The sequence below is a fragment of the Ursus americanus genome, chromosome X (genome assembly GCF_024610735.1).
Source record: "Ursus americanus isolate L20-20 chromosome X, mUrsAme1.1.p, whole genome shotgun sequence".
In the NCBI taxonomy this organism is placed as follows: domain Eukaryota; kingdom Metazoa; phylum Chordata; class Mammalia; order Carnivora; family Ursidae; genus Ursus; species Ursus americanus.
Genome location: NC_142164.1, coordinates 12,299,715 through 12,327,696, shown reverse-complemented (window position 1 = coordinate 12,327,696; position 27,982 = coordinate 12,299,715). Strand labels below are relative to the sequence as shown.

General features: G+C 45.1%; 1 protein-coding gene across 1 annotated transcript in view; it reads right to left on the bottom strand.

The window, feature by feature from the left end:
• Positions 1 to 9,304, bottom strand: part of MCF2 (MCF.2 cell line derived transforming sequence) — a 93,582-nt gene extending 84,278 nt beyond the window's left edge. The window contains exon 1 of the mRNA XM_087859431.1: positions 9,043 to 9,304. Coding sequence (XP_087715557.1) covers positions 9,043 to 9,304 — 262 coding nt within the window. The remainder of the gene's footprint in view (positions 1 to 9,042) is intronic.
• Positions 9,305 to 27,982: the final 18,678 nt, after the last annotated feature.

The following is a 27,982-nucleotide window of genomic DNA, read 5'->3' as shown; positions in this document are numbered from 1 at the left end:
GACCTAAATGCCAGAACTGAAACTATAAAACTCCGATGAAAACATAGGTGTGATTTTGTGATCTTGAATTAGGCCAGTGTTTCTTACATAGGACATCAAAAGCTCAGGAGACGTGAATAAAAAATAAGCCAACAAGTACATAAAAAGGTGCTCAACAGTAACTAATCATCGGGGTAATGCGAACCAAAAGCACAGTGAGCTATCCATCCCTTCATACCAGTCAGGACGGCTATTACCAAAAAGACAAGAAATAACGAGTATTGGGGTGGATGCAGAGAAAAGGGAGCCTTTGTGTGCTGTTTGGTGGGAATGGAAACTGCCGTGGCCACTATGGAAACAGAATGGAGGTTCCTCAACAAATTAAAAATAGAACTACCATAAAATCCAGCAATTCTCCTTCTGGGTATCTATCTGAAGAAAATAAAACACTAACGCAAAAAGATATCTGCACCCCATGTTCATGACCATAGACAAGATACACAAGCCACTTAAGTGTCCATCCACAAATGAATAAAGAAAATGTGGTATGTATGTATATATATATATATATCAATTCAGCCATAAAAAGGAAATGTTGCCATTTGTAGCAACATGGATGGTCCTTGAGGGCACTAGGGATGATCTCACTTATATGCAGAATCTTAGAAGAAGAAAAGAAGAAGAAGAAGAAGAAGAAGAAGAAGAAGAAGAAGAAGAAGAAGAAGAAGTAGTCAGCTCATACATAGAGAACAGATAGGTGGTTCCCAGAGGTGGGGGGGGCGTGCGCGATTTAACGGTCAAAATATACAAACTTCCAGTTACAAAATAAATAAGTCATGGGGATCTAATGTATAGCATGGTGATTATAATTAATAATACTGTATTGCATATTTGAAAGTTGCTAAGAGAGTAAATTTTAGAAGATCTCATCATAAGAATAAGATTTTGTAAACTACATGTGGTGACTGATGTTAGAGTGATCGTGATCATTTTGCTATTATTCAAATATCGAATGTTATAGACCTGAAACGAATAATGTTATATGTCAATTATACCTCAATAAAAAAAGAACTGAAAGCAGAGACTCAAAACAAAGAAAGAAAAAGAGAGGGAAATTTGACTTCAAAGTTAAAAATGTTTTGTGCTTCAAATGAAACCATCAAGAAAATGAAAAGACAGCCCACAAAATAGAAGAAAATACTTACAAATCAATATTTGGTAAGGATTTTGAATAAGGACTATAGAAAGAACTCATAACTAAACAGTAAAAAAAAGAAGAAAGAAAGAAAGAAAGAAAGAGCCCAATTTTAAAATGGGCAAAGAATCTGCATAGACATTTCTCCAAAGAAGATACACAAATGGCTAATAAGCACATGAAAAGATGCTCAACATCACTAGTCATCAGGGAAATGCAAATCAAAACCACAATGAGAAACCGCTTCACACCCACAGGGATGGCTAGAATCAAAAAGACAAGATTAACAAGTCCTGGAAAGAAGAAATCGGAATCCTCACGCAGGGATGGCTGGAATGTAAAATGTTACAGCTGCTTTGGAAAACAGTCTAGGAACTCCTCAAGAGATTAAACACACACCCACTCTACGACCTAGAAATTCCACTCCTAGATCTATGCTGAAATGAAAACATATGTCCACACAAAAACTTGTATAAGAATGTTCACAACAATATTATTCACCACAGCCAAAAAGGTGGAAACTCGAGCCCTTGGGTGGCTCAGTCGGTGAAGCGGCTGCCCTCCGCTCAGGTCACGATCCTGGGGTCCTGGGATCGAGCCCCACATCAGGCTCCCTGCTCAGCGGGGAGTCTGCTTCTCCCTCTCCCTCTGCTGCTCCTCCTGCCTGTGCTCTCTCTGTCAAATAAATAACATCTTTAAAAAAAAAAAAAGGTAGAAACTCAAATGTCCATCAGCTGAAGAACCTTTCAACGTTATGCTAAGAGAAAGAAGCCAGCAACAAGAGATGACATAGCGTATGATTCTATTTCTCTGAAATGTCCGGAATAGACACATCCAGGAGGTAGAAAGCACTGTAAAACACTGGCCACCAGGGGCTGGTGGGAAGAGCTGCGGGGAGGAAACGGGGAGTGCCAGGTTTCTTCGGGGGTGCTAGGAATGTTCTAAACTTCTGGTAATGATTGCACAAGTCTGTGATTATACTAAAAACCACTGACATGTATACTTTAAATGAGTTAATTGCATGGTATGTGAATTATATCTCAATAAAGCTGTTTAAAAAAAAAAAAGACTTGAATGGGGAGCGCCTGGCTGGCTCAGTTGGAAGAGCATGTGAGTCTTGATGTCAGGGTCATGAGTTCCAGCCCCACATTGGGTGCAGAGATTACTTAAACAAATAAAACTTAAAAAAAAAAAAAAAAAAAAAAAAAAAACCTTGAATGGGATCCTGGTTCTCTCACTGGCTTGCTTGTTAACAAAACTCTTTTCTGCTCCTCCTTGCTAGGAATCGATCTTGTTCCCTTTTCAAAATAATGCAAAAAAATCCCCTCAAATCATGCAAAAATTTATCTGAAAACAGAGTAGACACATCTCCATAGAGTTCCTAGCGCGTAATTTTCCAGAGATAGAATACACATATGTAAATTGTAAATGTTGCTTAAAGTTTGCTTTCCCAGCATCCGCAAGGTTAACAGCCAACTTCATGGCAGAGATGACAATCTCATCACTAAATATCTGAAAGAAAATCGGAGAGAAGATGCTCGATCTTTAAGAGTACATTTCAGTATATTAAAATGTCCCTATACTTGCTATCTGGGGCACCTTGGAAAACCATGACTCAACTCTTAGCTAAGCCCCAAACGTTACTGTGAGTGTAAAATGGTCCTTCTTTCCAATATGCCATCAGCCTTTGGTTTTTCCATTAAAATATAATTTTTTTAAAGAAAATGATACCACACACTGAAAATGACAGGAGATAAATGAATAAAGGTCTTCTCAATTGGAAAGCAAGAGTGGCTGCTTAATATTTCTATTGAAGGAAGAATACGAGGGGAAGGGATTCATCTATGGCATGAATTTAAACCACAAAACACTCCACTACAGATTTCCCGGACCCAGGAAGAAGGATCTGTTACCACTGAAGCTGTGGTTTCTCTCACTGGAGAACTTTGAACACAGACCTCTTCCTCACCCCCCAGGCACAGATTACGCTGGTTCCAGACCGTGAGCAAAGGAACATGATGGGTCAAAGTGACCTGTGGGCCGATCTGACAGCACAAACATCCGAACAACAAACCACAGAAATGCTTTGTCTTTTGAAGCACAGCTTCTTCTCGGTGCGTTCCTTCCTCCTGCCATAAATGTTGCTGGAGGGAGAGGTCACTGCAGGCCTTCACAGCAGGACACAAACAAAGGTCTCCTCTGACTGACCTTTCCTCTCTCGGTCCTCACTGCACCAGGCTTTAACTACCACCCAGAAGCCTGAGGGCTCCCCGGTCTATATCCCCGCCCAAGATCCCTTCCTTAAACGCCAGCATCCTAAACCCAGTTGCCCACTTGACACTCCACATGGATATCTAAGAGGTACCTCAAAGGTAACAGGTCCCAAACCAAACTCCTGCTCCTGGTGATTTTCCCCCAGACCTGCTCCTCCCGCACGCATCTGTCTCCACCACCCACAATTCCTGCCATCCTGTTGCTCGAGCTAAAATTCTTACAGCCAATCCCTGACTCTTCTGCTCTCTCTCATAGCTTATAACCAAACGGTTAGCAAATCCTTTTGGCTCTACCTGCAAAATATACCCCGAATCTGAGTACTGCTCACCGCCTCCATTACTACCTGTCTCAACCAGTCTCTACCAGTCCTAACTGGTCTCCCTGCTTCAGTCTCTGTCATACTTTTGGCCTAGGCTCCACAGAGCAATCAGAGGAACAGAAGTCACTTCTTTGCTCGGCACCTTCCTAGAGCTTCTCCTCCGACTCAGGGCAAAAGCCGAAGTCCTCACCAAGTCCTATATGATCCAGACCTGTCACCTTTCTCGCTTCATCTGTCTCCCTCTGCCCCTCTCTCTCCACCTCTGTCAGTCTCTCTCTCTCTCTGACACACACACACACACACACAGGAATGCAAACACACTGCTTCAGCCACACTGGTCCCTTTCCTGTTGCTTCAACCTGTCGGTATTCTCTCAGCTCGGGGCCTTTACACCCCCTGCCCCCTCTGCCTGGAACACCTCTGATGACTCACTTCCTTACCCCCGTCAGGTCTTCGCTCAGTGTCACTTCGCGAGTGCCAGAAGTAGCCAGCCTGTCAGGTCCTTACAGCTGTCAGACATACCCAATGAGGGGACGATTTGGGGGAAAAACCCGTAGTAGGAAGTGCTGTGACGCTGGCCTCTTGCCGGGAGCTAACTGCCTCCAGGACAAGACCTTGGCGGCAACGGAGGAGGGAAACTCCCCTTGGCAACTGTCAGATAGGAAGTATCCCCCCCAAGGGGCTCACCTGTGCTTCTGCCCTGGGCAGGCGAGGAGCAGTTTTCTCACTGAGCCTTCAGAGGGTGCTTGTTTGAGAAGATGCCATAATAGGGACATCTGCTTCCCTTGGGGACAACTTCTAAGACTGAGGTGCCTCTTGTGCCAAGCGCTTACAGGCACGCCGCGAAATGCAATGGGTAAAATGTATCTTGATTTCCTGATAGAGTTTTTTTTTTAAAGATTTATTTATTTATTTGAGAAAGAGCGAGAGCAAGAAGGGGGGGATGAGCAGAGGACAAGGGAGAGAATCCCATGAGACTACCCGCTGAGCAGTGGGGGGGCTCGATCTCAGGACCACTGAGATCATGACCTGAGTTGGACACTTGATCGGCTGAGCCACCCAGGCACCCCCCCCAACAGATTTTGAACAAACTTCTGCGTTCCTTTTACAAGAAACTAAAATATTACAATTTCACATACTGTAATATCTTCATTTACAGGAAAACATAGGCTTTACTGATAACTAATTTAACATCATCAACCATCCAAAACACAACTAAGAATTAGAAAAACAGAAGATAAAGGCTTTTATGCAATCAGAATAGATAGCACAGAATCCACGTACTAAAGCTCATATACATGAGGAGAAGTACACCCCTCACGGCCCCACCCGTGCTCTACTTATTCATATCTTGCAGACCATTCTAACAGGTTGGGTCACGTCCATGCCTAGCCCATAGCAACACGCGAGAAAGAGCAAAGGCGGAGGGGCCAGAGGACTGGGCACGAGCTGCTGGTTGGCAGAAACAGTTAAAATAACAGCAGCAAGAAATGACAACTCACAGAGAGGGGATATGTGAAAAGATCAGAAAAACAGGCATTAGAAATTAAGAGGCAGAACAATCTGTGCCCAATTTAATGTAGGGACAAACAGCCCTCCAGCCTTTAGGAGCCCTTGAGGCAACACTATATACGCCACATTGAAATAACTAATGTGATTATAAGGCTAATCTTGACTCATCAAGAAAAGATGCGATTATGACCAGGTTCAGGAGTCAGGAGAGGAAATAATCTTTCTAAAAAGCTTCCCACGCAAAATGGTTACAGATCTGGGGACGGAGGATGGGGGGTGGTGATCAAGCACACGAAGTGCTAAACGTCAGTTACCCTGAAAAATCAGTTGTACCGAACAACTCCGAGCACGGTGCTGCCTGGCCAATGACTCACCATCAGGGGAACACATTTGTACTCCATACCACCATGTAAATGGAATAATTAACTCCTGTTTAGCTGAACTCGTACAAAATAAACCTTGCAGCGAACAGGTTTTCACAACTACTTATCTGAGTTATCTGAGGTTACCTTACATCAGTATAGTTTGCATTCTTTTGTCCTATAAGGAATGTAAAACATTTCTTTTCTTTTTCCCTCTTTTTTTTTTTTCCATCATCAGGTAAGGAAAGTGTGTGTGGGGGGGGACCTTTATTTGAGGGCAAGTTCAAAAGGTAATTTTGTAATAAATGTGGGCTACTTCTATGCTAGACTTTCGGAGTTATCAAGATAACCCATGCAACAGGTACATTTCAGGAAAGAACTTCAATGAACCTCAGTGCCAGGACGGATGCCACAGATGAGAGGAAGAAAGAAGATTCACTCCTTCCCAGCTCCAGACCTACGGGTCAGCTCTCTCTGAATGTTCCACAGAAACCACATACCCAGAATTGAACCCAAAATGTGCTCATCATCCTCCACCCAGTCACCCCAACCAGAAACCTGGAATTAACCCAGTCTCTTTCCCTGTCCCTCAAACCTCACAACCAGTCACCAAGTCAAATCTCTTGGACCCTCTCAACTCCTCAAGCTTGTCCTCTTCACCCAGATCCCAGAACTGACTTAGTCCATGCCTTCATGCAGACTTACTCAGCCTTCTACAGATGCCTTCTCACTGGCCTCCCTACTTCCGCCCTACTCCTCTACTGCACAGTCCACACGCCGTGGCCTCCACACAAACACCACAGTGAGAGTCATAAAAACAAGAAGCCCCACCAGGCACTGCCACTGTTGACCACTGTGCACACTGTCCACTGTACAGCCCTAGCAAGGGCATTGTTCACGATGCGGTCTGTGTGAATGGAGCCCTGAAGGTTTGTGCAGTGTACAACTTGTACAACCACATGCAGCAACCTTGCTGTATTTCTCTGCTTACAACACTCCATTGGCTCCCCACTGCCCTACAAATAAAGCCCTTTAGTATGCATTGCAAGACTCTGCCTGACCCAGTCCCTGCCTACCTCTGCAAATTTATCTCTCTCCTGTACCTTCTACACTTTACGCTCCAATCATTAAAAAACAAAACAATTCCTCAAACCTCCTTGCTGGGGATCCCCCCTTTCTGCTTATTTTTGTTAACTCTTAATTCCTTTGCCTAGAATACCCCTCTCCCTACCCATCCCCACCACACTCCATCCCTTATCGCCAATCCACCAGGAACTGTGTCCACCCTGAAGACTCAAAAAGAGGCAACCATTTCCTCTCTGGCTGCCCACCCCCAGCAGGTCCTGCACAAGCACATGTAATTCAGCTTATTACACAGTAACATGTTGCTAGTAGTGAGCCATTTATAAATGATCATTATTGAAAGGATCTTTCAGAAAGTTCTGTACCACAACGAAAAGCTTTGTAAACATATTATTTTAAATATATGAAATATATGTGAGGGGCGCCTGGGTAGCGCAGTCGTTAAAGCGTCTGCCTTCGGCTCAGGGCGTGATCCCGGCGTTCCGGGATCGAGTCCCACATCGGGCTCCTCTGCTGGGAGCCTGCTTCTTCCTCTCTCACTCGCTTGCTGTGTTCCCTCTCTCGCTGGCTGTCTCTCTGTCACATAAATAAATAAAATCTTTAAAAAATAAATAAATAAATATATGAAATATATGTGAAATCCTTTTCACATGTAAAATGATTGTACTGTGGCATGTGTTCAAACAGCACGGGTACACACCACTTCCAGGACACGTTGTGGGTCCGTAAGGTGGAAGACATGACTGCTAAAAAGGCAGAAAACTACTGCAAGCCCCTGCAAAAACAGCCCCATGCAGAAGCCTTCCAAACCACGGACAGATGAAACTTCACTCAACTATAGAAATAAGAGAAATCACTGGCTGTAGAAATGTCAGCGTGTATCTCATAGCATAGCTAACTTAATTTTTGTGCTAAAGTACACATTTCTCCTATGGAGATTTTTTTTTTTTTTGAACCATCAGGAAGATGCAGAGGGTAAATGAGAATAAGACACAAAGTACTTTCCCCTTTCACTGAGCTGCACACCTTTCCGTGAGATTTTGCGCGGCATCCAAAAACCATTTCAGTTGCTTAAGACCTGACAGAGTTTGTGTCCCATCACCACACTCCCCTTTAATGATTTATTACATCTATAGAGAAATTACTACTGACCACCTCAAGGACCACACAGGCAAGACTAACAAGTTCTGTGTTACAAAGATGCACAGATGGCAGCCTTGACTGACTTACTCCGGTCAAATTAAAAGGGTGTGCATGGCCTCCTTCGGATTCGTGGATGATCCCGAATAAGGAGGAATATTTGGAACGTGTGTTGTGGCTACCTGATTTGAAGAAAATTGTCAAGTCTGTGTTTTGGATGCCAAAACTCCCCTTGCAAGGCTTAGCACCTGCTCAACCAAAACCACAGCGCGAGCGGAGGAAGACACGTCCCGGCACCGCAGCACCTCGCAGGCTTGTCTGAAAAGACCCAGCCGAACTTAAGGTCCCAGAGCTGCACCCTGATCGCGGGGTGCCCCCGCGCCCCAGTCTGCACGGTCCCACGGGAACGTAGCTCCTCGAGAGCCCCGGAGCCCGGCAGCTCCCACGAGGTGAACGCGTGTGCCTCGAAGCCGCACGATGCCCAAGTCCCCGTTACGCCGCCCACGCCCCTTTCCCAGACCGCCGCCGCGGCACTGAAAGTTTTGTGAGTTTGTTGGCTTTTTTGTTTGTCCTGTCAGACAAACAAAAACTTCTGCCTTTGTAGCGAGGACCCCAGGAGGCAGGAAGCTCGCGGACCGAGCCGGAAAGATGCACCGCTCTGGGGGAAAGCCCCGGCGGCGGCCGCCCCGATTCTCCACCCCTCCTCCAACTGCGGGTCTCGGATTCCTGCGCCTTTTGGGACTTGGTTTCCCCCGCACGTGTTGCTCACCCCGCGCCCCGCTTTCCCGGCCTTCAAGGACTGACTATTCGAAGGGAAGTGCAGCCCGGGAGAGGCCGTCTTCAGGTCGGCGGGCTGCGGACTGGGAAGAAGCCCTCCGGCCCCACCTGTCCGGTACCCCAAGGCAGCGCGTGGGGGGAGGGGGAGGGGGGACCCCAGCCCGGCAGCGGCGGAGTCCTCCCCGCACCGCCGCCCGCCCGCAGCGCCGCGGCCGGCCCGAGGAACAACGGCCGCTCGCGGCCGGGGGCGCCCCTGCAGTGGGGCAGGGGGTGCGGGGTGCGAGCGCAAACAAAGTGTGCCCGCCTGCCGGCCGGGCTGGCCAAGGACCAGTGAGCCGAGGCGCGGGCCAGCCGGGCCGGAGCCGAGGCCGCCGGGCGGCGTGCGCTGGGAGGGAACTTACCTGCCACGAAGACCGCTTGCAGGAGGCAGAGGTAGCTCTGGCCGTACTTCTCGGAAATCCTCACGCGCTGCAGGGCCATGGCCATGTCCACCTGCAGAGGGATGGCCTGGGCGGCCGGCACGAACGTGCAGCCGTCCGGGCTCGGGGGCAGGCCCGGGGTCCCGCCGCACGGCACGGGGGCCCCGGGCGCCGAGGCCTGGAGCGCGTCCCGGACCGCCGGTGTGGGCGAGTCCAGGTGGGGCCCGGAGCCGGCCGCCGCCATCCTCGCGCGGGAGTCCGGGACGGGATCCCCGAACTCCGCCCCGCGTCCGCCCCGGCGCAACCAGGCAGAACCGGAGGGGTCCTGCCGCCGGCCACGCTCGGCCCGGCCGCCCCGCCGCCGGGGCCTGCCCGCCCGAGCCCGCGGTGGGGACCGAGGCGCCGGAGGCCGGAGCGCGCGCGCCCAGAGCCCGGGAACTTGCTGGGAGTTCGGGGCTCCGGGGCACTGCCTCTGGTCGCTGCCGCCGCGAGGGCAACTCCTCCTGGGTGCGCACACACGCCCCCGCTTAGCTCCGGGGAGGCTGAGAGGAGGCGGGGGAGGCGGAGGAGGGACTCAAGTAGCTTAAAGGGAGAACCCCTGCAGAGACGCCCATTGTCAGGGGAGGGAAGGCTGGGCTAGGCGAGCACACGTGGTGGGAGGAGACGGCCGGCCTCGCACTCCCATAGCAACTCTTGAAAGTCTTGGCGGTTCCTCAGCATCCCGGCCGCCCCGGCCTGGCGAAGATTCGCCGCGCGGGGGCGTTGCTCAGTGCGCGCACAGACAGGTGGCCCTGTTGGGACTGCGGCCCTGGCCGGCGCCCAGACACTGGCCCCGGATGGTGTGAAAGGGTCTGTGCTGAAGCCAGAATATGCCCTCCCCACCGCCATCGCAGACAGACAGACAGACACACACACACACACACACACACTCACACTCCGACTTCTTGGAAATGCTAAGTCCCTTGCCGTCCAGATCCCTGATCCTCAAAACGTTGGGGTCCTAGGAAGCACCCGGTACAGACCCCTGGGCTGCCATCCCTCAGGGACTTGGGAATCTTAACACGTCTTAGAGCACGAGTATAGCGAGCACAAGAAAACAGAAGGGCAAGAGGAGGCGACTCCTCAAAGAAGCCAAGTGGAAAATCTAAGGAGCTAGAGCTCTTTCCTTTCCCCAAAGCCCCCCAAAACGGGGCAGAGGAAAGATGGGGTTCCACAGTGCCTGGAAGAAAAGGCGTGAGCAGGGCCTGCGGGAGCCCTCCCCAGTCACCTGCAGCCTGCTGAGGAGAGGCCAGGGAATGTGAGCATAAACTGCTCAAGTCTGAAACCGAGTCAATGCCATAGGGATTCGCCCCAATTTTGCTCCAGTGCTAGTAGTCTTCATGGGAATTGCGAGTGCCATTTCTTTCTTTAATCCTTCTCCTTTTCAAAATTGTCAGGAAGAGTGGCCTGATGTTGTACAGGGCAATCATTCCAGGTGGATCTTTTAAACACTCTTGGGGAATCACTGATTTATACCTGAGGAAAATGGGTCCCGGCCAGTACGAAAGGCAAGAGTAGGAGAGGAAACCGCGCACGCGCGCTCACACACCTCTTCCTCTAGCCAGGTTAAGCTCTGTCTCACTGTGTCAAGAGGCAGAATGTTTTCTAGCCCCTCTCTTGAATACGTGCAGAGGGGAGAGGACCAACGGCTTATAATTGTCCCCTCTGTGGTGGCTAAGATGACAGCAAGCGTGCCACCAGTGCTACACTTGTTGATCTTTTACAACTTTATTTTAAGTTAAAAATAAATAAGACCAGCAGTCTGTAAAAGTAGGAGATGACTATACAGGAAGGTATTTTTACAGTCACGGGGTGAAGAAGGCTTTACTTAGCATAATAAAAAAAATATGTGATCCACATATGGAAAGATGCCCTGCTATATTGTCAAGTGAAAAAAGATGCAAAATAATATTTCTAGTTTGATCCCACTGTGTTAAACACTACACATGTATATGCATAGGAAATGGCTGGGAAGGATATAAACAGCTAACAGTGGTGATCTCTGGAGGGTGAAACTGGGAATCATTTGGTTATGGGGGAGCTCTTGCTTTTTGCTTTATAAGTAATGTTAAATTTTTTACAATGGCCAATTGTTTTTTATTCTTATTTTTTTGCAACTCATTTTTTTAAGGTTTTATTTATTTATTTGACAGAGAGAGAGGCAGTGAGAGAGGGAACACAAGCAGGGGGAGTGGGAGAGGGAGAAGCACGCTCCCCCTGAGCAGGGAGCCTGATGCGGGGCTCGATCCCAGAATGCTGGGATCAAGACCTGAGCCCAAGGCAGACGCTTAACGACTGAGCCACCCAGGCGCCCCTGCAACTCATTTTTTGAACGATTTTATTTTTAAGTAATCTCTACACTCAACGTGGGGCTTGAACTCACAACTCCAAGATCAAGAGTCGCATGCTCCACCAACTGAGGCAGCCAGGCTCCCCTGCAACTCCTCTTTTAAATAAAGAAGGAAATAAATAGCAAAACTAAGTCTAGGTTCAGAAATCTTTTAAAAATTAACAATGAAAATGAATTTTGTAAATATAAAAGCAAACGAAAAATTGAAAAGGAAAAGATCAACGAATTGACAAAAATTTTCAACTTCCTGGGGGTGCCTGAGTGGCTCAGTCAGTTAGGTGTCTGCCTTCAGCTCAGGTCAGGATCCCAGGGTCCTGGGAGGCTGCTCTTCCCTCTCCCTCTGCCTGCTGCTCCCCCTGCTCGTGTGCTCTTGCTCTCGCTCATGCTCTCTCTCTCCCCCTCTGTCAAATAAATAAATAAATAAAATCTTTAAAAAATGTATTTCAACTTCTATATAATTAAAACTCATAAAGTCAATCCACAAATGGGAAGTTATTTGCAAAGAAATATAGCAATCAAAAGAATAATATCCCTGGGGTGCCTGGCTGGCTCAGTCAGAACATGCCACTCTTGCTCTGGGGGTGGTGAGTTCCAGCCCCACGTTGGGCATAGAAATTACTTTTAAAAAATAAAATAAAGACTATCCTTCAAAGGACCCAGAATAGGCAAAACAATCTTGAAAAAACAAAGTTGGAGGACTCACACTTCCTGATTCCAAACCTCGCTACAAAGCTGCAACATTCATAACAGTGTGAGACCAAAGTAAGAATATGACGTAATATAATTGAGAATCCAGAAACAAACCTTTACATCTAGAGTCTTTTTTTTTTTTTTTTAACCAGAGTGCCAAGACAATTCAATGGAGAAAGAATTTTCTTTCCGACAAACAGTACTGGGACAACTGGATATCCATATTCAAGAGAATGAAGTTGGACCCACAGTTTATTTACATCATATACAAAAATTACTCAAAGTAGATCAATGACCTACATGTAAGAGTTAAAAAGACAAACTATTCATGACCGTGAATAAGGTATAAATCTTCATAACCTTGAATTAGGCAATGGTTTCTTAGCTATCACACCAAAAGCACAGGCAACAAAAGCCAAACTAGATAAACCGGATATCATAAAAAAATTTTAAATTGTGCTTCAAAGGACACTATCAAGAAAATGAAAAGACAGCTCACAGAATGGGAGAAAATGTTTCGAGATCATGTATCTGACAAGAGTCTAGTGTCCAGAATATATAAAGAACTCTTACAACTCTAAGATAAAAGGACAAATAAACCAATTTAAAAGTGGGCAAAGTATTTGAAAGGACATTTCTTCAAAGAAGATGTGTAAATGGTCAATAAATGTATGGAAAGAGGGGTGCCTGGGTGGCTCACTTGGTTAAGTGCCGACTCTTGACCTCAGCTCAGGTCTTAATCTCAGGGTCCGGAGTCTGAGCCCCGCCTTGGGCTCCATGCCCTGTGGTGCCTACTTAAAAAAAAAAAAAAAAAAAGAGTATAGGGAAAGATTCTCAGTATCATTAGCCACCAGGTAAATGCAGGTCAAAAGTATAACGCACTACCGGGGGTGCCTGGCTAGCTCTGTCGGTACAGTATGCGGCTCTTTGTTATTTGTTTTTGTAAGATTTTATTTTTAAGTGATCTCCACACCCACCATGAGGCTCATACCTACAACCCCAAGATCAAGAATCGCATGTCAGGGGCCCGAGCATGCGACTCTTAATCTCGGGATTATGAGTTCGAGCCCTACATTGAGTGTAGAGATTACTTAAAAATAAAATCTTCTAAAAAACCACAAAAACTACAATGCAATACCACTTCACTCCCACTAGAACGGTTACTATCAAAAAGACAGACGGTAACAAGGATTGGTAAGAATGTAGAGAAAATGGAAAAAAATGGAAAATGGAACCCTCCTTCATTGAGATTGAAATATTTCAGTCACTGTGGGAAAACAGGCTGGCAGTTCCTCAAAAAGATAAACACAGAGTTAGCACATGACCCCAGCCATTCCACTCCTAGGTAGCTACCCAGGAGGAGTGAAAATATGCCTACACGGAGACTTGTACACAAATGTCTGTAGCAGCATTATTCATAATAACCAAAAGGTTAAAACAACTTAAATGTCCATCAACAGATGAATGGGTAAACACACTGTGGCGTATCCATACAGTGGTATATTATTTGGCTTTGAAAAAAGAATGAGGGGCGCCTGGGTAGCTCAGTTGTTAAGCGTCTGCCTTCAGCTCAGGTCATGATCCCAGGGTCCGGGGATCCAGCCCCTCATCGGGCTCCCTGTTCAGCGGGAAGCCTGCTTCTTCCTCTCCCTCTGCCCCTGCTTATGTTCCCTCTCTCGCTGTGTCTCTCTCTGTCAAGTAAATAAAATCTTTTAAAAAAATCCCAAGATATCAAAAAAAATCCCAAGATATCATTTTTTACTCATCAAATTGGCAAAGGCTTCTAATACTCAACGCCGGTTCATGCGGTCAGCCAAGAACTGCAGGAGTATAAATTGGTGCGACCTTTCTGGAAAGCAATTTGGCAATCAGTATTGAGAACCTTAAAATATACATATCCTTTGACTCAGCAAATATCCTTCAAGGAATTTCCCCTACAGAAATAATCAGCTATTTTGGCAAAGATTTATATACGGGATGTTTTCTACAACATTTTTTATCACAGTCCCAAACTGGGAGCAACCTACATGTCAAAGAATGGCAGGATTAATAAATTGTGACACATTTATAAATTGGATTATTAAACAGTTAAAAAAATGACATTCCCCTGTGGTGATGGAATTGTTCTGTGTCTTGATTGTATCAATATCAATATACTGGTCATAATACTGTATTATAATGTCATTGGGGGAACCTGGGTAAAGGGTATACGATATCTCTCTGTAATCTTCCTTACAACTGCTTCTAAATCTACAATTATCTTAAAAGAAAAAAATCTAGGGGCACCTAGGTGGCTCAGTCAGTTGACCATCAGACTCTTGGTTTCAGCTCAGGTCATGATCTCCAGGTCGTGAGATCGAGCCCTGTGGCAGGCTCTGCGCTTAGCACAACCTGCTTGGGATTCTCTCCCTCTCCCTCTGCCCCTCCCCCTGCTCACCTGCTCTCTCTCTCTCTCTCTCTCTCTCTCAATAAATAAATACATAAGCAAATAAATAAATAATGTATTTTTAAATGACATTCTTGAAGAATTTTTAAGAACATGAGAAAGTGTTCATGATAAATTATTGATTGGATTATCTGTATGCAACATGAAGTATGATCTCAACTATATGCGATCTATAAGCATTGAAAAAAATGTTAGAAGAAACATCGAGTAGACAGGTGACAGATAAATACATAGACAGGCAAACTGATAAGAGAGCGAGAAGACTGGGCTTACGTTAGCTCCTTCTGTGTCATTCATAGCGCGGTTAACAGCCTAATTTTACTGTGGACCCTTATTTGAAAGAACACTAACCTCAGGGTTTCTCAGGGCTGAAGAAGAAAGTCTTCCCCAGTTGGTGAGTATGTCACTTCCCCTATACCAAGTTTTCTACAGAGCAGTCTTTGGGACCCTTGCCACAGGCTTTACAACATAACTAACATCTTTGGAAATAAGGTCCTCTGGGATTTCATTCATGTCCTCGGAAGAAAGCTACGGATGAACGAGACTTATAACAAATTCCTTTCTCTAGTAAGAGTGATTTGAAACAATTTCATCCCATTTACCTGAATCCATAAATCTCATCCCTCCCAGGTAGAACAGAGGGAGTTTGAGTAACAGGAAATATTATTTTATTACAGCAAATTAGACACAAGTTTTGAGAAACCAGAATCTCTGAAATACGGAAAGTAGAGGGAACAGTAAAATTAAAAGGTATCCTTATTTGCTCCTTATTACCTTTGATTTTGAGAAGGTTCTGCGGAATTCAGGAAGTCTATTGACATGTGACAGGATTACCAAACAAAAGCTCATTTGGAGAACAGAAATAATAGCAACCTCACAATCTGTACAGATTAAATATGATTATATGATTTAAAGGGAGTTCCACATCGTGCTACGTTCTTTGCCGTGTATGTGGGGTATCTGTCATTTTTGCCTGCCTCACATCTATGTATTTCAATATTCCTATGGAGAATCTTCCCTGCCCCATTATATATATTCTGTGAGTTTATTTAAGTAATCTCTATACTCAACATGGGGCTCAAACTCACGACCCTGAGATCAAGGGCTGCATGCTTACCAACTAAGCCAGCCCAGCACCTCATCCCTGCCCCGCCCTAAATCCATGTGTTGCAGACAAGATTGCCAGTAACACACACACACAGACACACACACACACATACGCACACACACACACCCTTCGGAAGGTGACCCAGGTCTAGTAAATCAGTGCGTTCTGTCCCTTGGCCACTGTGATAGGCTTAAACCAATGAGATACCATCCCAGGGCTTTTGGAAGCCAAGGAAGGGGGAATACCTCTTCGCTGGGATTGTCAGGTACAGGGATGAGAACAGCCTAGGGCTGCAAACGCGGCTTGCTGGAGGAGGAAACCTGTGTGATGAAAGCAGTCACTGGGGCACCTGGATCCAGCCATGCCGGAAGAAACAGCCACCCCCTGGATTTTTCAGTTACGTAGAGCAAGACATTTTCTTTTATGCCTAAACCTATTTGCAGATGGGTTTCTATCATTTGCAATCACAAGAACCCCAAATATATATCATGATTAATGCAACCTATAATCTCATTTAATTCGGGATTGGCATGAAACCTAGATGCTTGTATAAACCCAGAACAGCATGTTCAATACGGAGGAGCTACTTTGACATCCTGGGCTAAGTAAATTCGAAGAGATTAAGTCGTTGATCTGAGTTCAGTCCTTGACATTGACTTTAAGTTCACCCCTTCTCAGGAAATTCCACAGAAATCTTTTCATTTGTTATTATTTTTAAATTTTTTTCCCAGTAGTTGCCATTTTAAAAGCCAAAATTTTGCTTCCCAAGGAAAACATTGTTTCAGGGGCAGATATTTTAATTTCTGTTGTTCGTTAAAGGAAGTGACTTCTTCTAACTTTGCTCTGTTCTGATTGCCTGATGCTTTTTCTTTTTTTTTTTTCAACTTTGAGGTTTATTTGACAAATAAGCCAAATCCTTTTAAAATGCTTTAAGGGTATTTCAAATGTAGTTATACTTTTGTGCAGCAAACAACTGCTCCTGTAAATGTTGTCGGTCCTTTTATGAAATGTTCTGGTACTTTCTCAGACTATGAGAACATATTGGGAATGTAGATGTTAAGTACTTAGGACAAAATTTGAGTCAGAAGTAGAAATGTGGAATCATTACTTCCCAATTCTTTAATTTCTAACTAGGACTGCCTCTTTCCACATCAGCCATGATGAGTTTCAGCCTAAACAATGAGTTAGAAATAGATTGCTTTCTGCTGAATTTCTATACTGTACAAATATTTATTAATATTTATTTACTTATTTATTAAGGTGTTTGGAACTCAAAACTGGCATCTGAAAAGATGATCAAGTTAAACAGCCTGATTTTAAGAAAACCACTTTCACCAGAGTGGTTAATAGCTCACACAAGGATAAAAGAAGTAATAAACCCAATCTAAGGTCCATAATTATACATATTACCTATTTTTTTCTCAAAAATATATATCATTTGGTACCAATGACCAATGAAAAATATGACATGTTATTTACATCATATAATGCCAAATTTAAAGATTCAAGTCTACAATATTAGCACGTCATCATCTTTTTTTTTTTTTTTTTTTAGAGATTATATTTCTGGGGTGCCTGGGTGGCGCAGTTGGACGACAGACTCTTGGTTTCAGCTCAGATCGGGATCTCGGAGTCATGAAATCGGGTCCTGCCTCGGACTCATGCTCAGCACAGAGTCTCCTTAAGACTTTCTCTCCCTCTTCCTCTGCCCCTCCCCCTCTCTAAAATATATAAATAAATCTTTAAAAAAATTTAAAATAAAGATTTTATTTCTAAGTAATCTCTACACCCAATGTGGGGCTTGAACTCACAACCCCAAGATCAAAAGTCACACCTCCGTCAACCGAGCCAGCTGGGCGTCCCCACAGGTCACCATCTGAATCTGATATAAGTGGAGTTGCTGTTATTAACAATAATAAAATTAACCAAACTGAGGGTTACAGAAGGGGGGTGTGGGGGACGGGGTAGCCAGGTGATGGGTATTAAGGAGGGCACGTGTCGGGATGAGCACTGGGTGTTATACTCAACTAATGAATCGTTGAACACTACAACAAACGCTTATGATGTACTATATGCTGGCTAACTGAACATAATAAAAAATGATTAAAGAAAGAATGATATATATTCTTTAAAAATTACAGGTTTAAAAATAAATAAAAAGGATTTTATTTTGGCAAAATAAATAAAATTAATAAAGGTACCATCTTCATTTTCACACTTGATCTTTCTTTTGGAGGATCCACACCCAACGTGGGGCTTGAACTCATGACCCTGAGGTGCCCCCTCATACCTCACCTTTATTCATACCTTCAAGTACGTCTTCATCCGACGTCTCATTTGGTCCTTCCAACAAACCTGTAAGAAAGATGCAGTTTATCTATCCCCACTTTCTAGGTGAGGAAACAGGTGTTGTTGTTTTTTTAAGATTTTTTATTTATTTGACAGAGAGAGACACAGCTAGAGAGGGAACAGAAGCAGGGGGAGCGGGAGAGGGAGGAAACAGGTTTTGAGAGACTGAGGGTTGCCTAAGTTCATACTATTAGTCTGTAGCATAACTAGAACTAAACTACAAGTCTGTTGACTAAATCTTAGCATTTTTTAATATTTTATTTTTTATTTATTTTTTTAAAGACTTTATTTATTTGAGAGAGAGAGAAAGCAGGAGCAGGGGGAGGGGCAGAGGGAGAAGCCCATGCAGGGCTCCATCCCAGGACCCTGGGATCACGACCTGAGCCAAAGGCAGACACTTAACCAACAGAGCCACAGAGCAACCCCTTTATTTTACTTTATGTTATTTTTAAAAAGATTTTATTTCTTTATTTGAGAGAGACAGAGTGCGTGCATGCAGGAGCCAGGAGGTGGGAGGGAGAGGAGGGAGAGGGAGAAGCAGACTCCTCGCTGAGCAGGGAGCCCCATGTGGGGCTCAATCCCAGGACCCTGAGATCATGACCTGAGTTGAAGGCAGATGCTTAACCCACTGAGCCACCCAGGCACCCCTAGATTTTATTCTGATTAATCTCCACACCCAAGGTGGGACTCGAACTCTTGACCCCAAGATCAAGAGTCACCTGTTCCACCAACTGAGCCAGTCAGGCCTCCCAAATGTTAACATTTCTTAAGTGAAAACAATCATACAAATGAATTGTGGTTTTCAAATCTGGAGCTTGAAATTATTATTCTAGACCAAAATTCTATATTTCTCAGGCTTCCTCTCTCATAAAGGAATGTTAGTACCTACAAAGTCTCGTCTTCCAGAGCACCCGGCCGGCTCAATTGGAGGAGGGTGTGGCTCTTGATCTTGGGATTGTGAGTTTGAGCCCCACTTGGGTGTTGAGATTACTTAAAAATAAAATCCTAAAAGGGGTGCCTCGGTGGCTCAGTCATTAAGCGTCTGCCTTTGGCTCAGGGCATGATCCCAGGGTCCTGGGATCGAGCCCCGTGTCAGGCTCCCTGCTTCACTGGGAGGCCTGCTTCTCCCTCTCTCACTCCCCCTGCTTGTGTTCCCTCTCTCGCTAGCTGTGTCTCTCTCTCTAATAAACAAATAAAATCTTTAAACAAATTTTTTTAAATTAAAAAAAAAATCCTAAAAAAAAGTCTTTTTTCCCAATCCATGAAGAAATGCACCTTTTAGTGATTGCAATGTCCACATTAAATATTTTAGTATTCTAGTATACAATGCTTTATTTTGGTGACAGCTTTATTGAGATACAATTCACTTACCATCCAACCCTCCCACTTAAAGTATGTAAGTCAATGTTTTGTTTTTGTTTTGTTTTTGTTTTTTGCTGGCACATTTTATTAAGAAGGCTCATGGGAGGGGCCTGGCTGGCTCAGTCAGTAGAGCATGCAACTCTTGATCTCGGTGTTTTAAGTTCAAGCCCCATACTGGGTATACACATTACTTAAAAAAATAAAATCTTTTAAAAAACAAAAGAAGTTTCATAGAGTAGGATCAATGGTTTTTAGCATAGTCACAGGGATGTTCAACCAGCACATACATACATATATTCATTCATTCATTCATTCATTCATTCATTCATTGTAAACTCCACTCCCAGTGTGGAGCTCGAACTCATGTATTGGAGATCAAGGGTCCATAGCTCTACTGACTGAGCCAGCTAGGAACCCCATAATAATTTAATTTTAGAACTTTTCATCACTTCAGGGGCGCCTGCGTGGCTCAGTCAGTTAGGCATCTGACTCTTGGTTTCGGCTCAGGTTGTGGTCTTGTGGGTTGTGGGATTGAGTCCCACGTTGGGCTCCTTACTCAGTGGGGAGTCTGCTTGAAAGATTCTCTCCCTCTGCCCCTCCCCACTCTCTCTCTCTCAAAACAAATAAATAAATCTTATAAGGAATTTCATCACTCCAAAGAGCAGACCGTACCCCTTTTAGTCATCACTTCCCAAGTCTCCCATCACCACCGGCCCTAAGCAACTACTCATCTACTTTCTGTCTCTATGGATTTTCCTATTCGGGATATTTTTATGTAAATGGAATCATATAATATGTGGCCTTTTGTGACTGTCTTCTTTCACTTAGCATAGTGTTTTCAAGGTTCAACCACATTATAGGTCAGTACTTTATTCCTTTTTTAAAAATATATTCAAGTATTTATTTCTTTATTTAAGTAATCTCTACACCCAATGTGAGGCTCGAACCTAGGACACTGAGATTGAGAGTCACACGCTATTCCAACCAGAAGAGCCAGGCATCCCAGTATTTCTTGCTTTTATGATGAACAATATTCCATCGTACGGAATTCCATTGTATGGGTAGACCACTGTTTGCTTATGCATCCATCAGTTGATGGATACGACAGTTTTTTTAATGCATAAATATTGAAACCTTGATATTTTTGCACTAACAAAATATTTTTCTCCTTAGAATACTGTCATTTAAAAAATCTAATCTTGAGATGTTCACAGAGAAGTATATTCTGCCTTAAAATTTCAAACCAGAGATATATTCATTTTCAAAGTATTTCAATAGCTTCTCGCCTCTGTGTAAATCCTTCCAAGGTCTCTTATTGTTGTTGAAATGACTGATTCTGGGTTACTTGTGAAGTTGAGCATCTTTTTCCTGTTTCTAATCATCTATCTGTTCTCTCAGAATCTGTTTGTGCTCTTGGTCAGCTTCCAGAGGTCTCTTAGAATGGGGTGGAGGAAACTTAGAATGGGGTACATACGTTTAGAAAAGGGTTGAAGGAGAGGCAACTGGGTGGCTCGGTTGGTTAAGCAATGGATTTTTTTTTAAGATTGTATTTATTTATTTGAGAGAGAGAGAGAGAGAGCATGAGCAGAGAGGAGGGGGGGAAGCAGGCTCCCCACTGAGCAGGGAGCCTGACGTGGGGCTTGATCCCAGAACCCTGGGATCATGACTTGAACCAAAGACAGATGCTTCTCTAACTGAGCCACCCAGGTGCCCCTAAGCAATGGACTCTTGATTGCTTCTCAGGTCATGGTCTCAGGGTCCTGGGATTGAGCCCCGAGTAGGGCTCCTCACTCAGTGGGGAGTCTGCTTGAGATCCTCTCCTTCTCCCTCTGCCCTTCTTCCCACTTGCACTCTCTCTCTCTCTAATAAATAAATCTTTAAAAAGGAAAGAAAGAAAAGGGTTGGGGGAGAGGGAAGTTGTGATGGGGGGTTATGAGAGGAGAAAGATGGGTACCTGGGAGGTTCTTAGGCCCAATTCCCAGCTTTTCCCTTTGAACTTGACCACCTCCTTTTCCCTGATTTAGGTTCCCTCTGTTTCCCTCCATGCTTTTCACCCAAATCAGATCTCTTTTCTTAGGTTCCTATCCCTCCTCTTCTATGATAATCTATTCTACTCAGGGGGCACCTGGGTGGCTCAGTCAGTTAAGTGTCTGACTCTTGATTTTGGCTCGGGTCATGATCTGAGGATAGTGAGTTCGGGCCCTGAGTTGGGCTCCACACTCAGTGTGGAGCCTGTTTGAGATTCTCCCTCTCCCTTTGCTCCTCCCCCTGCTTGTGCGTGCGCTCGCACTCTCTCTCTCTCTCAGGACCTTCTTTCTCAGTCATCCTAGCTGGTGGCAGTCAACCCAGAAGGTCAGAATAGCCTCATCCGAGCCTCCCTCAGGAGGAACAGCATGTTTTAATATAGTGAGGAAGATTACCGTATCTCCATTTTTAATAAAATACTGATATTTAGGTGTGACTTGCAATGCCGTTGCAGCTGGAGGAGAATTCCACCACCACGAAGGAACCATGGAACCAGAGGCCTGGGATGTCAGTTAAAGCCTGGATAGTCTGGAGCACGGCGCTGGATCTCAGCCACCTGTCCTGCCTCTGTTTCTGGCTGTTTCTATTGCAGACCCCTCCCGGGTCCCTGTGGTTCTCAGGATGCTGAGGACTGTCTTTCCCTTGCCTCTTCCCAGCATTTAAGCAAGGCTATGTCACGCAACAATTAGCACACTAATAATAATAATTTATAAAGCCATAAAGATAAAGAGAATGGGAAAGGGTCTTTAAAAGGAGAAGAGATTTCAATACAATTTGAAAAAGTCAAAAGTTGATAGAGACACGATTAAAAGCCAGCAAGCTGCAGAAACAGGGCTGGATCAAAGGGAGCCCGTGTGCTTGTCGGAGCCCTCCTAGTCTTGGGACTTGGACATACTGGACACTGTGGAGGGCGAGAGTGAAACTGGGGCCTAATAACGGGGAGATTCGTGAAAAGACTCGAAACGTCTACTGTCTCCCCAGCTGCACCCCTTACACCGCATTCACACAGCACTCCTGCCTCTTGCCAGATAACATAGACTTCTGCGGGGGGGGGGGGGTGGAAGGGCCTTCAAAACAATTCTGAAAGTGGCTTTTTAGGGGTCGCCTAGGATGTGATTCTACTCACCTTTCTCAGCCTAAAGCAAAGGCTTGTCGTTTCCCAGCCCTTCCAGTCAAGTCCCCAGTCAGTTTGCAGCCCCTCTGAGTAAACTCCCATAAACCCGGGCCTCGTTTTTAGATATTAAGCAGGCTGGCAAGAGTCAGTAAATGTTGAGGCAAACTACTGTGACGGTTGCTTTTATGTGTCACTTTGGCCAGGCGATAGTTGTTCAATCAAACACTAATCTGGGGGTTGCTGCGGGGTATTTTGTAGAAAGGGTTAACATCTATCATCAACTGACTGTAATAAAGTAAATTGTCCTTGAAAACCTGGACGGCCTTATCCAATCAATTGAAAGGCAAAACAGGTTTCCCCCAGGAAGAAGAAATCTGCCTCAAGTCCGTAGAATTAGGGCCTGCCTGAGAGTTTCCAGCCCAGAGAGACCCCACAATTGCGATTGCCTAAGCCAATTCCTTGAAATAAACCTTCCTGTTTCAGTCTCCGTCTCTAGACCTCTACCTATAGAAAGATAGGTAATTTACATGTGTATTACACACACACATACACACACACGCACACCCCCTACTGCTTTCTCTGGTAGAACCCTGCCTCTAACTAATAAAAGTTACCAAATGCAAAGAGAGACCAAGATAAACAGCGAAAACGATCTGGCCACCCCCCTACCTCACCAAACTCCTCTCCTACCACTGTGCCTCCTTGATGCGCTTGGCCCCAGCCACCCGAGCCTTCTTGCTGTTCCTGTGACACAGCATGCTTGGCTTTCCAAAGCCCAGGCCTCCTGGGGCTGCCTCGCCCCGCAAAGGCTTACCTGGCTTGCTCCCACACTGTATTCACAACTCTGCTCAAATGTTACCTCTTGCAGAGACACCTTCCCAGACCACTCTAATTTAAACCCAACACCCCCCATTCCCACATGCTTCATCTATTACACTGATTTGTTTTCATTCATGGCAAAGACGACTTCCTGAAATGAGATTTGCACGTTTATTAGTTTATTACCTGATACCGCCACTAGCACGGAAGCGCCTCAGGTGTCTTGCTCACTGCCCTTTCGCCATCACGTAAAACAGTGCCACGTCCTTTATTTGAAGAGTCGATATATGGATGGATGGTAAATGAAAAACTCCGTGGAACAGAGAACTTTAAAAACAATACTGATTTCAAAAATAACACTAATTGTTTATACACTGAAAGATTCAAGTCATTATTACAATCTGTAAACAATCTGCAATACTAGGGAAAGGGAGTAATCAGAGCACAGGGAAGGCACCTGGCTGGCTCAGTGGGTGGAACCTTCGACTCAATCTCGGGGTTATAAGTTAGAGCCCCACGTTGGGGACAGAGATCACTTAAGAATAAAATAGGAAGGAAGGAAAAAGAAAAGAAAAAAGAAAGAAAAGAAAGAAAGGAAAAGAAAGCAAGCAATCAAGCTCTTAGAGCTGAAAATGATTGGCAAAACTTTAAAAATTCCATGAAAAAGGGACACCTGGGTGCCTCAGTGGGTTAAGCGGCTGCCTTAGGCTCAGGTCATGATCCCAGGGTCCTGGGATGGAGCCCCGCATTGGGCTCCCTGCTCAGCGGAGAGCCTGCTTCTCCTTCTCCCTCTGCCTGCAGCTCCCCCTGCTTGTGCTCTCTCTCTCTCTCTGTGTCAAATAAATAAAATCTTAAAAAAATAAACATTCCACGAAAGGGCCAATTTTAAGCTGCCAATTCAATGTTACTGCACGCTGGCTGGGAAGAGAGGCACAGAATGGGCTCTCACAGGTGGTTTGAGCTGCTTCCAGCACACCGTTGACAGGTGCAGGTAGGCTGATGTGTTAGAAGCTGTGATGTGCCAATCAGATCTCCCTTCAGGAAAGAAGGATTTATTCTCCCATCTGCTGAAGACGCAGCGAGGGGCGCCTGGGTGGCGCAGTCGTTAAGCGTCTGCCTTCGGCTCAGGGCGTGATCCCGGCGTTGTGGGATCGAGCCCCACATCAGGCTTCTCTGCTAGGAGCCTGCTTCTTCCTCTCCCACTCCCCCTGCTTGTGTTCCCTCTCTCGCTGGCTGTCTCTCTCTCTGTTAAATAAATAAAATCTTAAAAAAGAAAGAAAGAAAATGCAGCGAGAGAAAATTCTCCAGCCGTCAGCACCCTGCAGGGGTTGCCTCAGCGGAAAAGAGGCACCTAACGCAAGGTCCTCCCCAGGGCAACCCATATTCAACAACAGAACAGCACAGTGTATTAAGGTCCAGCTCCCTGCACTGAATAGGGGCCATTCTGACAAATGACCCAAACTTCCTGTCGGGGTGGATGAGAAGACTTTACAGTTTGACTTCGTCCTCTGGCCCGTCATCCTCCTCCTCTTCATACACCTCCTGTAGCTATTTTCCTTCTGAAGGCATGAACTGCAGTCTTCAAATGTCAGCGAAGAGAAGAACGAGGAGCAGGTGTGGGAACTGAGGAAAAAAGAAAGATGAAATGGTTATTTCAGAGTGGAAAACTGGGTTTCTAAGAGAGTATGGTGGGATTGTCTGACAGCGTTGAGAGAAAAGAGAAACAGAAAATCAACCCTGGAGTCGCAATGTCACACGGGAACCCAAAAAAGAAACAGAGAAAATGAGGAGGGGCATTTCAAAAAAACAGAAGAAATAAAAGAAAAATTTTCTAGAACTGAAGAACATGAATATTTGCATTAAAGGGGCTCATCAAAAGTAAAAAGAGAAGAGGGGCGCCTGGCTGGCTCAGTCAGTGGAGTGCGTGACTCCTGATTTCGGGATTGTCCATTCAAGCCCTGCATTGGATATAGAGATCTCTTAAAATCTTTAAAAAAAAAAAAAAAGTAAAATTAGACGATTTTTAAAAAAGATTTTATTTATTTATGTGACAGAGAGAGAGACAGTGAGAGAGGGAACACAAGCAGGGGGAGTGAGAGAGGGAGAAACAGGCTTCCCGCTGAGCAGGGAGCCCCATGCGGGGCTCGAACCCAGGACCCTGGGATCATGACCTGAGCCGAAGGCAGACGCTTCACCCTCTAAGCCACCCAGGTGTCCCCAAATTAGATGATTTTTAAAAAGAAGTACACTGGGGACACCTGGGTGGCTCATTCGATGAAGCGTCTGACTTCAGCTCAGGTCATGATCCCGGGGTCGTGAGATCGAGCCCCGTGTTAGGCTTTGTGCTTAGTGGGGAGTCTGCTTGAGGATTCTCTCTCTCCCTCTCCCTCTGCCCTTCCTTGGCTCATGCCCTCACAGGCATGCTCTCTCTCACACAAAAATCCATCAATCTTAAAAAAAAAAAAAAAAGAAGAAGAAGAAGAAGTACATTGAAACACATCCTTATGAATTTTTTTAAAGATTCTATTTATTCATTTGAGACAGATACAGAGAGAGAGCATGAGCAGGGGGAGAGGCAGAGGGAGAGGGAGAAGCAGACTCCCTGCTGAGCTGGGAGCCCTACATGGGGCTCAATCCCAGGACTTGGAGATCATGACCTGAGCTGAAGGCAGACACTTAACCGTCTGAGCCACCCAGGCGCCCCATCCTTATGAATTTTAAGGACACCAGGGATATGGAGAAAAACCTAAATATTTGCAGAGGGGAAAAATCCCTTGCAAAAGAATAAGAATCAAAATGGCATTGAATTTCTCAGTAGCAATACCGGATTTTAGAAACTAACGGAAAAATCCATTAAAAAATATGAGGAAAACATTTTTCAACTTAGAATTCTTTACTAAGCCAAAATCTCAAACAAATATGAAAGTAGACTAAAGACATTTTCAGGGGCGCCTGGGTGGCACAGCGGTTAAGAGTCTGCCTTCGGCTCAGGGCGTGATCCTGGAGTTATGGGATCGAGCCCCACATCAGGCTCCTCTGCTATGAGCCTGCTTCTTCCTCTCCCACCCCCCTGCTTGTGTTCCCTCTCTCGCTGGCTGTCTCTATCTCTGTCAAATAAATAAATAAAATCTTAAAAAAAAAAAATAAAGACATTTTCAGCCATTCAAATAATAGTACATCAAAAGCTCATCTTTCGTAAACCTGTTGTAGGAAGTTACTAGAGAATGTGTTCCCCTAAATGAAGTAAGTCGGTAAAGAGGAAGACAAGAAATCTAGGAAATAATGATCCAGTCCAGGAGCTGAGACAAAGGAAATTCTAGAAGGAGAGATAGACAGCAAGCCCGGAGGACACCCAGCTCAGATGGGAGAAGGACAGAGCCCCTGAGGGGCTGCTCCCAACTCCTTCCACCTCTTTCTGCCCAGCTTGGTGAGCCTTAATTGGGGTCTTTTCGATCCACTTTGACACGCTTTAAGAACTTTGTATATTAGAGAATGAAAAATTGGAGTTTCTAACGCTTCATTCTTAGATGACCTCCATGCCCCTTACATAAATGTGCCCACTTCCTCCCCAGAAACTTTCTACCTCCACAATCAATACTGTAGAGCAAAATTAAATGTAAAGCTTTGTCTCACTAGACTCTTTGCTCAAAAAAAATGTGAGAAAAATCCAGACAAATTCTAGTTATCCATCCAATGTAGTGCATACATTAAATACCTCAGATCTATCAAAAACCTTGGTTTCATCATGATAGGGGGGGAAAATCTGTTTTTTTCTTCAATAAGAAAATCTCGGGGTGCCTGGGTGGCTCAATCGGTTAAGTGTCTGCCTTTGGCTCTGGTTATGATCCCAGGGTCCTGGGATCGAGCCCCATATCGGGCTCCCTGCTCAGCGGGGAGTCTGCTTCTCCCTCTACCTCTGTCTCAAATAAATAAATAAAATCTAAAAAAAAAAAAAGAGAGAGAGAGAGACTCTCTATTTGGACAGCTACCCTCTTACATTTTTCATGAACTTTAATTTTTAAGAATATCGATTACTGTAGAAAATACTGCTAGGAATGAATCGTGTAGTTCTGGCTTTCATATTCAAGTAAGTGAAAACAATGGTGTCATAAAAACGAGGTCTCAGGGTTGTGATATCGAGCGCCATGCTGGGCTCCACACGGGGTGTGGATCCTACTTAAGATTCTCTCTCCCGGGGCGTCTGGGTGGCTCAGTCAGCTAAGCACCTAACTCTTGGTGTCAGCTCAGGTCATGGTCTCAGGGTCAGGGGATTGGGCCCTGAGTCGGGCTCTGCACTCAGTGCAGAGTCTGCTTGGGCCTTTCCCTCCCTCTCGCTCTGACCCTCCCGGGCCACGCGTACTCACTCTCTGTCTCTCAAATAATTAAATAAATGTTGAAAAAAAAAGATTCTCTCTCTCTCTTCTTCTCCCTGTGCCCCTTCCCCCCCAAAGAAATGGAAGAAAAAAAAAAGAAAGAAAATGAACGTGTAAATCAACAGAAATATTACAGCCCTGGTGCTCGGCCTAGCACTTCACTTGCACCGTGTTTCCCACAAATGAGCAGCTTTTATGGCTCAACACTGGGTATTTCAGTATTCAAATAAAAAGGGTTCCCTGACAA